The following is an 11,576-nucleotide window of genomic DNA, read 5'->3' as shown; positions in this document are numbered from 1 at the left end:
TTTTGCTGCATCAAGAAACTAGCTATTTATCTCTTTTTTTTTTTTTTTTTTTTTAATTTGTTTTCACATACGGTTCCCTCTTGGGATAGTTTTAGCATAAAATGTCTTCATTAAAAATAAGTTTATGCAGGTTGGGTATCCTCATCTGAATAATAGTAGTTTGAAACAAATCTAAGTAATGTTGTTTGGGTTTGTCAGTGTCAGTATCTTCTGTGTTTTGAATTTAACTTTTTTGTTTTTTCTCCTCCCCCACTAAGAATCTGTATGTACGTGATGGGAAAATATAAGAGAAAGTAAAAGTGGATGTGATAGTTCAAGACAATGTTAGAAAAAAGAGAGTTTAAGCTTTATTTTGGGTTTGGGGATAAGGGAGATTAGGGGCACGAAGGATTCTGTTAAATGGTACGGCTTCTGCTTCCTACTCAAGTTGCCAGGGATGTATAAATTATCCAGGTGTATATATACATGTATGTATATATCTCCATGTATGGATTCTCATATTTGGGAAAGGGATTAAACTATGACACATAACGTAGAAGTTGATAAAATAAATAGCCTTTCCAAGATTATACTGCTAATTCTTAAAAATTGTTACTGAAGTCTGACTGGACATTTTCTTCCTTGTCTGAAACTTACGAAGGCCCTTAGGACCAAAACTATACAGGACCTATTATAGTAAGGAGAGAGTAGAAGTCACAAATAAGGTTTGGTTGTTACTTCTAATGTGCAAAAAATTGAGGAAAAAAAGTGCAAAAAATTGTGTCTTCTGTTTGTTTTTCTGTTTGTTTTTCAAGGTTCGTCAAAAGGTCTGCATTTAGCTTCACCAATGCAAGAACTGATTGGTACAGCTAAATCTTATGTAGGTTGGTCAAATATTTTAGTTACAAAACATGTTTCTATTAAAATGCATTAGCAATATTTAATGTATTGAAAACACAGAGGCACTGTTTATCTGGCAAACAATGCAGCAATGAAAACCTGTGGGACCCAGCCACATCACTGATGTATTTGCTGTAGGGATACAAACTCCTCATGAGCATTCACATACCTGAAATAAAATGTTGAAAGCAGATATTTGTTGAGAACGGGTTTTTATTTAGAACATATATTTTGTCAGAACACAGAATATAACTGTCAAATTCACTGAAACATATAAAGTTTTATTGAACAATCCACTCTGTGAGCTATGTAGAAAATTTAACATAGCAGGCATATAACAAGTCATAGCGCCTAATACTGCATTTCAATCATCCATCCCAGCTTAGAATTTTTCATGTAGTGTCAATACCCTTATAAAGCACAAACAGGCAGGAATCCAGCAAAAAGAGCTTGATTCTCATCTTACGACTAATATGTTAAGAATCAAAGCTTATTAGCAGATAACAAGAAAATACTGATCACGCTGTTAGAACAAACACTACTAACTACAAAATTTAAACTTTGCCATAGAACGGAACCCTGATTCCCTGCAATACCTGATGAAGCCAAAGGACTAAGCGCCCTGTCAGAAGGGATGAACCAGTCCTGAAGACTTACATTACAGGTAAGCATAAAACAGGACTAACTGCATGACACGTACATAAAATACATCCCTGATTCTTGGAAGAAGAAAGAAAAACAAAACAAACCCAAACTTTATAAAGCAAAGTTTTTTCTGTAGCAGTCCATGAATGCTCCTTGGTGGGTTTCAACCAGGAAGTCACCCAAGCGATTGCTGGGATTTGTCATCTTTACCCACAGTGTAGCTTAGTTTTCTAGATACCCTATAGAAAAGAATGGTTAAGATTATAAAGTAAATTACACAAAAATACTATGCCTGCCAAAACCCTGATGAACAGAATGAAATTGAAACAAATCATCAAAGCAAGATATCTGAACATCTTGACTGTAAACAGCAGCAGGACTCCTTGTCCACATTCCTATGTGCTCTCAGCTAGAGAGAAAACTTTTCATCCTATGTCATTTTAATGTCTCCGTAATGCTACTCTCTTAACCTAAATTATATAAGTATCTCTTAAACTTCCCGATGTAAGCTCGGAATGTATTCACCAATAGCTAAAAAGGAAAGATACAAGTGAGAATGTAATTATTTCCTTGCATATTACTTAAGAAATGGCATATTTTGAACCATTTTGGTTTACATCTGACAATTCAGTATAGCACTATAGCTGTACAACAGCAGTCACACAGAGCTCAAGAAAAGTTTTAGTTATGAACATTTCTTTTTCTGAAATAAGTCTTTCATAATCACCTTCTCCAGAAAGGCTATCAAGTTTGAGACAGGAAGACAATACAGGTTTCTTTCCACCACCATTCATTACAAATGCAGCATTTTGCCATGTGGCTTAAGCATAAAACTTCTGAGGGCTCTGTAGCCATTAAACAAGAGCTTCACTCCTTGGAACCATATACAAGAACGACACACTACAGGCCCAAGGAAGCTTGTCAGCTGACAGTCCATCTGAGTTATATCTAAAATAATAAATGCGTCTACAAGGAACAGAAAGAAGGACTAGAGTAGCTATTCAGTCAAGCCATCTTACTACCTTACGTTCACTGGCCAGCCATGCTGAAGTCTGGCTAGTTTTGTCCAGACACTTACCTCCCAGTGTTTGAGTCTGCAGGTCTGATTAGCTTGGGCTTTCCCAAGCATCCGATCTGATTTTCATTCTAGAAGGACACATGTAAGCAACAGCCTCCACACCTTTAATATAGATGTGAAGCACCAAGAATTTCTTTTGGATTTTCTTTTTGAGGAAGAACTTACCTTTTGCGACAGTACTGTGCATTTCTGGGACTGCTGTAATTCTTCACTGCACTAGGCCAACCAGAGTTGGTACCTGCAATCCCAGATTCTGGTGGTAGAAAACAGTAGTATGAAAAGGGTAAGAACAATGCTGAGTAGCATGGACACTACTGTATGTTGTTAAAATGTTAGCCTGTTAAGACATGGGTAATACTTCACTGGCATACTTCAATGAGCAAGTTTCCTTACAAAAATATTCTAATGCAAAAGGTGCTGGCAAAACTTAATTTCCAATACATTTTGCACACTGTACTTAAGTATAAGCTATATTTCTTCAAAAATGCTTATGCCATTAGAAAAACGTAGAAGGAACTGCTGATACCAGAAAAAAAAAAAACATAATACATAAAGTATTAGTTAAAATTTGAGGAAGGCAAAATAAACAGATGTCCACCTCAAATAAACAAATGATTTACAATTAACCATCAATGAAAATGCAACAAGGCAAGAAACATGCAAAGAAGTACATTTCTTTTGCTATTTTCTTCTTGTATACCAGTTGACAATATTTCAAGGCATCTTCTTCAGTATTTTCCTTTACATGTTAGTTGTTATCTTGATGACAAGGTTCATAAAAATAAAACAAACATTTTACTTAGTAGGAAAAAAAGTTCATGTCATGTTGCAGACATGCTTTAAACCAAAATTAGATTTTAAAAAGAAAATCAGAAGATTAGCATTTTTGAATCTTAAACTAAGCTAGTTTTGGTGGTGTGTTTTTAAAATTCTAAAATTCTACTGTCCTGAATTAGCAAAAGCCTTTTTATCCAGGCTAACAATCTAATTCACCTAAGCAAGTGACAGTAGCATGCAACAACTCAATTGCAAGTTTTTGTAAAGATGAAGAATCCAAACAAAAGCATGTGGTTACTCAAGTGTAGGATTAATAAAGTATGCATTTCCTGCTGAACAGGTAGATATGTAAAGTAAAAGCAACAGCAAATTTTAAATAAAATAGAAAAAAGGAAGGGAGAAAACCAATGGGTATAAGCAACACTTTAGTAGGAAAAGTCCCAGTTAACCTAAAGAAAAGCTTCTTAAATTGCTGTTTACATGTGATTCAGAAAACCCTTTTCTGTATAGATTCCTTAAAGGAACACTTGAACATACCCAACTGTTACTGAGGAAGAAGAGCTGTCACCTAGACAGCGGTCTATTGAGATTTGTAGATCTACCCTTGAAGAAGTGCTTGTGATTGCTAAAGCAGTAATTCATAAAGTCTCTGAAACTAACCTTGCAAGGAAGTACCAGGAACACCAAGAAAAGTTTTATCTGACGCAGCATGCAATCCAGAGCCCTGAGAATAAAGCATTAACAGATTACATCGATGGAAAAACTCATGTATTATGTCACAGCTTGCCTCAGAAGAAATGACTGGGAACCTGGAAATAAGGGCTGGATTTAATATTTAAATCCACAAGTCTAATGATTTCAGTAGAACCCGGTAAAGTTTAATTGGTTCGCCTCAATTCGTTCACCTACAAAGTGTTATCATTTCAGAAGGACACCACCTTAATTAACAGGCTCACTGTCTGAGATTATTTAAACCAGTGACACAGTCTATTAAAACACAATCTATTATTGAGCATTGTATAACCACTTTCAAGGTTATTAAATATAGTGAACTTCCTCACATGATCCAGGAGACCTGATACGACTTATATTTTAGCAAATTAAAATCCCCCAAACCCCAAAGTTGTAAAACAACTCTACTGACCAAATAGCACAAGAAGTAAGCTGCCACTTGTTTAAAAAGCTTCCAGCTCTAATCTATTTTTAAGCCCTTTTCCAAATATCAAAGACTGCACAATATTATAGTTTTACAAGGTCCTTTAGTACCTGACTCTGGCAGTTGTGACTGTCAAAAATGCTGGAGTTACTGACAATGTATGGGTTCAAAAACCTCATGCCGTCGGTCTGAAGTTCAGCGTTTCTTCTGTGAGCAATCTGTTCACATTTTGTTGAAGATAGATAACGTTCCAGTATACCTCTCAGTCGCTTTACTGGTGAACAAAGAGGATCGTTTTGGAAATTCCCCAGTCTTTTAACTCTGGGAGATACAGATAAAGTTTGAACAGGCGAGTTAACCAGAGCATTTACAGTTTCTGACATCTGTACTCCTCCATACTTCTTTAAATTTGAAGCTCTCTGAAACCCAGGAAGTTTTGGAACACCCCCACTACACAATTGCTCATAGATCCTGTCAAATTCTCTATCACACTGTGTATGGGACCTCACAGAATGACTTAAATTACTCTTCACTAATCTTCCTTTATCTTCAAGGTTCTGTGAATTTGCAAGAGATCTTGTCAATGTCAAAGGCTTTTGGATTTCTTGGGGACACAGCTTGTAGTAGAGCTTTTCAAATGCATCATTGTATTTCTGGGGCATCTTTGAAGGACTCTGCTTTGTAGACAACAAGGAAAATAAGTGCTTGTGCTCGAAAGGAATTTGTCTTTCAGAGGTTATTTTTTCAGGATTTATGAGTAAAGTATTTGATGCTCTTGCAAGAGAACAGTTTGCAGCAGGTGTAAAAGCATGACTGTTGCCATAGGAACTGCAAGTAGATGAACACAACTCTGAGGTATCACCACAAGAAAAGTAATTTTTTTGAGTTTTACTCTCTTTTACCGGATGAAGTCCTGTTGACCCTGAACTGGCAGCAGACGTTACAAAACAGTATTCTGAAGGACACTGGTAAGCAAATTTTTCACTTTCTTTGCATTTTGGATTAAGTAAGACAGTAGTCTGTAACTCATCTTCAACTAGAAACGTCTCTCCCATTGTAGTTATAACATCAGGAAAAACAGTCCGTTTGGAGAATTTTGGGCCTTTTCTAGGTACTAAACTTGAGTCAGAGCAGTCCATTTTGATTTCATTTGTATCAATGTAAGAATAAGGTACCACACCAGACAACTTATTAATGGACCTCTTGTCATCACGAAGTTCTCTATTCTCATTTCCAAAAGTTTGATTCTGGATGTCTTCATGTCTACTGCTGCATATGCTAGGCTGTGCTCGCTTCAGTTTAGGAGGTCTGAACCCTCTTATTTTGACTAAGGTGACATTGAGCTTTGGTCTTCCAGAAGGGTGTCTTCTGTGCCTTAATTGTCCAAACATGTATTTTGACTCTTTTCTCCAAGTCTGCTTTGTCATGAGCCTTGTAAGTAACTCTAACATCCCTGGATACAAGTCTGCAAGAGTTACATTGCTCCAGGAGCATCCCTCATCTGCAGACTGGTATTCTTCCAAGATACTATCACACCAAGTTTTATTCAGTTCTGGGGAAGTCTGATGCCTGGGTATGGTGACTGTCTTTGTTGATATGGGAACATCAGAAAATCCTAACTGTGGAGGTCTGGATGAAGAACATTCATTTGACAATTCTACTTTCCTTCTGCAAACAGCAGCTTGGTTGCCTATTAAAAAAACCCAACCAAATTAATGACAAAACAAAACAAGAAGAAGAAAAAAAGCCCCAAATCTATTAGGGCACTTCCACTAATGTATATGACTTAGAAACAAGCCTTACTGTAATAGCATATTTCATTAAGCTTTTTTGCCAGGCTAAATGGATTATTAACATACAATCTATTAGGAAGAAAAAAATAAAAGTTTTTTCCTAACCATATTGATTTCACAGACTACAGAAGACAGAAAAAAAGAGATGTGTTGGAGCCCCTCCCCCCATCTTAAAATAGCTTGATAGATAGACAGACAGAGATCTAAAATGTTTTCATTGTAGAGGAAGACTGCTTTGCTCTTCGTGATTTCTGATCAGAAGGAACAGCCTTATCCAACAGGTTTTGTTACTCTATTTTTATATTACTTTAAAGCATTGTAGTTGGCTAGTACCAGCGCAGCTTTGCTTGCCATAAAGCATGATGAACATAATGCTTTTTGTAGTTGTTAGGCTTGAAGTATTTACACCTAAATTCTATTTTAGGTTTGCATCAAGTCTGGAGAACTTCTGAAAAAAGGAAGTTTACTAGTAAAGTACCACTTTGAGTACCAGTTACCAGCCAACCCAAAGCCATTCATGACATTCCAGAAACAAAAAACTACGCTTTCATTTAATGGAGCGTAATGCTTCTGAATTTTGTAACTATGCATTTTCTTTTTTCCTGGGGCTATTTAAGAAAACCTGCTTTTATGTATACAAGTTATTTATTTTCTATTTTTTCAAACACATTTTGCCATAAGCAAAATCATGTCTGTCTTCTCTTCAAGAATCCAGTCCGTTGAACTGTACTGTTGGATAAACAGTGCCTCTGTGTTTTCAATACATTAAATATTTCTAATAAATTTTAATAGAAACATGTTTTTTAACTAAAATATTTGACCAACCTCCAAAAGATTTAGCTGTACCAATCAGTTCTTGCACTGGTGAAGCTAAATGCAGACCTTTTGACGAACCTTGACATTCTCACTGAAAAACAAACAGAAGACACAATCTAATATCCTCAATTTTTTGCACATTAGAAGTAACAACCAAACCTTATGTGTGACTTCTCCTACTCTCTCCTTACTATAATAGGTCCTGTATAGTTATGGTCCTAAGGGCCTTCGTAAGTTTCAGACAAGGAAGAAAATGTCTAGTCAGACTTCAGTAACAATTTTTAAGAGTTAGCAGTTTAATCTTGGAAAGGCTATTTATTTTATCAACTTCTACGTTATGTGTCATAGTTTAATCCCTTTCCCAAATATGAGAATCCATACATGGAGATATATACATATATGTATATATACACCTGGATAATTTATACATCCCTGGCAACTTGAGTAGGAAACAGAAGCCATACCATGTAACAGAATCCTTCGTGCCCCTAATCTCCCTTATCCCCAAACCCAAAATAAAGCTAAAACTCTCTTTTTCTCTACAACCTTCAAATTTAGGCTTTTCAGAAAACTTACTGAAGTGAGGATCAACTCACACCTCAGGCTTCAAAGAACAAAGTAGAAAAAAAAGAAAAAAAAATGGATATAGTCTGCACTGTTTCTTACAAGTCATTGCTGTCAGAGACCCGAGATGCTGTGATATTTATGTAAGTAGCAAGCATGAGAGGAACAATGATAGAACAGCAGAGAAGTTGTATTAGAATTCATGGTGCTGCACAGTTAGAGAGCTCTTACTTTATTCTACTTAGCTAATAACTTAGAACAGGTGAAATATGTTACCATAACCCATCCGGGAATTTTTCTAACATTGTCTTGAACTATCACATCCACTTTTACTTTCTCTTGTATTTTCCCATCACGTACATACAGATTCTTAGTGGGGGAGGAGAAAAAACAAAAAAGTTAAATTCAAAACACAGAAGATACTGACACTGACAAACCCAAACAACATTACTTAGATTTGTTTCAAACTACTATTATTCAGATGAGGATACCCAACCTGCATAAACTTATTTTTAATGAAGACATTTTATGCTAAAAATATCCCAAGAGGGAACCGTATGTGAAGACATATGAAAAAAAAAAAGAGATAAATAGCTAGTTTCTTGATGCAGCAAAAAGCACACACTGCCTCAGAAGACCTACCGATAAATACAAACCCCCAAAACCCCAAACAACAAAGAAAAAAAAAAGAGTCCTAGTGTTAGGTTACAAATCACTGGTAATTACAGCTGCAAATCTTTATGTATATATTATTAATATTCCCTGAGTTCATATACAAATTAAGGCCTACTCTGTAATTCACCTCTATGTAAAATCTAAAAGCATTTGGTGATAAACGGCAAATGTTTTCCATTAGTGAAACTCTTGCTTTCTGAAGTGGTTTGTATTAGTTGTTGTCAGAGACATGACAATGCCTAGCACTATGCTGAACAAGCAAGGACAGTAAATTCAGTTTTCGTAATTGGTATTTGAGCAAGCAGAACACAGGATTAGTATGGCTGCACACACACAATGTGTACTGTACTTTTCCGCATCAGTGTAACTACTCTGGGTAGCCCATAGTCTAGTTTGGGAAACAACAGCAGGATATTCCAGTCTGCTTTTGTTATGGTAGCCATTATCTCAGGTTTATTTATTTATTTTTAAAACAAAACACCATGTTACCTGTTTATGTTAGGCTCTCAGGTGAATGACCATATTTTTATAAGTTTTTTCATTTTGTGATTCATCTGGTTATTCTTTTTCCATACCTATCATAGCCTTTCTCAGAGTTGCCTGTTCTATGCAATACATTGTATTGCTTTCTCTGGTATACTAATAATACCAAGACAAAATATTACTTCATATTGGCCTTCATGACATTATTTATTGAACCTCTCTCTTGTTATACTTGCTGAAAATACGCATTAAAATGCAGGCTACATGGAGTCTTCTGCTGACTGCATCAACACCACAGGCATATGTAAGCTATTCAAATAATTCAATCATGTCTATTGAACATAAAATTATTCCGTTGCGTTAGACATCAGAAATTTTTACCTGTAAGTGAATGTCTTGAAATTTTCTTCTTACTGAAACTGTATCGGTATCACTTTCTTCACCTACAATTTGAAAAGAAATACTAAATAAAACCTAGTTGAACTCAAAACCAAACCAGAAATGTTTTTAAACACACCCTGTATGACTCATTTGCTAACAGGTTTCATTTTAGAAAACTCTTTTCTACACTAAAACTGTTTATCTATATTACCTTTCCATTTCAAGTCAATTTTAAAAGCATGGCTTACAGAGTCCTAAGTGGTATGAGTGGAACAAAGAGTGGAGATAACTTGTTTGCAACCAGTTCTTCAAGATTTACGCTAACAATTTCAGATGGGAAATATTTTCTAAGTACTGAACGGCAAGATTCACTATTAATTAAGGTATCGTTCCCACTTATTTCCTACTACATTCCTAAATTTCCCAACAAAGACAGTGAGGACCTTCTACTATGCTTCCTTTTCCTAGTTACTTCTTGTCAAGACTGCCTTAGAACTGCCAAGGCAAGAAATAAGACAGACTTAATAATATTAAAAAGCAAGTCCAAATCTTCCAACTTAATTTTTAGGTATTCTATGTGGTATGTTTGTGAATGAAACACAATAAAGCATTTCTTTGCTAGGTGTATCAGACCTTCCAATTCATCACTAGCTAAAGCCTTAGTCTTTCATGATCAGAAAACATGTAGCTGCATTCTAAGTTCTCATTTCTGAAATTCCCTGGCTGTTATATCCCTGTTAATTCCCTGGCTGGGTGGTGGGTTTTGACGAATCTTTAGTAACAGGGGGGGTCGGAGTAGTACTTAATCTTGCTTTTTCCTCCGAATCTGGCCCAGGAGAGCCAGGAAGACCATCCCTCTCGGCCACCTCTGCCTTATCCTGTTGCTGTTTTAACTCTTTCAGAGTATCTAATAACAAGCGCCACGTTGTTAACAGTTCAGTTGCTTCCTTGGACCCTTGGGTAGCACTGTCAAACAGTTTATCCCCCAAGTCCATCCATTGTGACACACTAAATGCGGTCACAGGATTAACCTCTAAACCTTGTGCTTTGCCCCATAGTAACATTTTTCTTAAAGTCAGTTCCGGAAGGCTAACACCCTGCTTCTTCAGAAGCAGCTTCCATGTGGATAATACAGTACCCTCTTCTTTAGATAAGTTTCACCCTCCCTGTTCCCGGTAGCTCACCTGCTCCTTAGCGAGGTGTCTTTTCAATCGATCCGGATCTTCGGCAGCTCTCCTTGGCTGCTCTTATCAGCTGTACCGGGCTCCGTCTCCACAGCTCTTCTTCGGCTGTTCACAGCTTCACGCTGTCACCTTGTCAAGCGAGATCCTCTTCAGGCAGGATCAAGACGGGGTCACCATATGTCGCGGTTGAGACGGACAAATGACATGGACCAAGTTCTTTCAAGATGAAAGTAATAGGTGCCATTTATTGCTACAAATGCAATTTTATACAATTCTACCAGTTCATGTGTCTTTTCACTGTTGGTTACAAGTTACAGCACTAACACCTCATTGGTTAATTTTGCTATCACCCATGTTATTCTTCTATCCCCTTCTCTCTCACGGGTACATCTCTCCTCTCTCCGGATACTCCTTTACTCCCATCCTTCTCAAGGGTAAATCTTAATACGTCAAGGGTGATCTCTACTCTCATATTTTTTGTCAAGGATTCCACAGACCCGCTGCAGTTTCCCACACACATCCTCCCATGATTTTGGTCCTAGAAATAACAAGAGAGATCAGTATAAACACAGCTTTTCTTATAGCACTATATATACCCAGTATCATTCTAACAAACACAAACATTTAGGAAGAACATATTACATAGTAAAAACACATTTTCAAATCTGAACAGCCTCCAATACAATTGTAGAAGCAAAAACTCATAGGTAAACAAGCCAAGAGAAAATTGTAATTCTAAGTTAATTGAGAAGTCAGGCAAAACAAAACAAAAACAAAACAACAACAAAAAAATCACATGCTAAGTCTAACAACACTAAGCTAAAATCCAAGGAGCATTACAGCCGCACATGCCATGAAGAGGGGAAATAAAGCAAATTATTTTACTCTTAAAATTTTATTGAATGCATGCTGACTACATGGTATCTGACATTAGTTAAAGCCATAGTTAAGGCTTGACAGGACTGAGATCCATATTAATTCCATACTGAATAGAGGTTAGTAAACCAAAATTGTAAGCCAGCCTTTACAAATCAACGGTTGTGAATTACAGTGCTGTATGCCACCCTCTCCTTCTCTTGATGGACAACGTATACAAAATGCTATGAAATGCAAGTTTCCCAGTCTGTAAAAGCCTTTAAAAGGTA

The 11,576-nt window shown here is 36.5% G+C and overlaps 1 protein-coding gene across 1 annotated transcript in view; it reads right to left on the bottom strand.

Annotated features, from left to right (window-relative positions):
• Positions 1 to 3,527: 3,527 nt before the first annotated feature.
• The window catches only part of LOC135577482 (uncharacterized), a 191,040-nt gene continuing 182,991 nt past the window's right edge, over positions 3,528 to 11,576 (bottom strand). The window contains 6 exon segments of the mRNA XM_065047623.1: positions 3,528 to 4,103; positions 4,646 to 6,225; positions 7,175 to 7,198; positions 7,721 to 7,742; positions 7,991 to 8,077; positions 9,248 to 9,309. Coding sequence (XP_064903695.1) covers positions 4,035 to 4,103; positions 4,646 to 6,225; positions 7,175 to 7,198; positions 7,721 to 7,742; positions 7,991 to 8,077; positions 9,248 to 9,309 — 1,844 coding nt within the window. The 3' untranslated portion in view covers positions 3,528 to 4,034.

This window comes from Columba livia (genome assembly GCF_036013475.1).
Source record: "Columba livia isolate bColLiv1 breed racing homer chromosome W unlocalized genomic scaffold, bColLiv1.pat.W.v2 SUPER_W_unloc_4, whole genome shotgun sequence".
Taxonomy (NCBI): domain Eukaryota; kingdom Metazoa; phylum Chordata; class Aves; order Columbiformes; family Columbidae; genus Columba; species Columba livia.
This window is presented reverse-complemented; position numbering and strand designations above follow the sequence as displayed.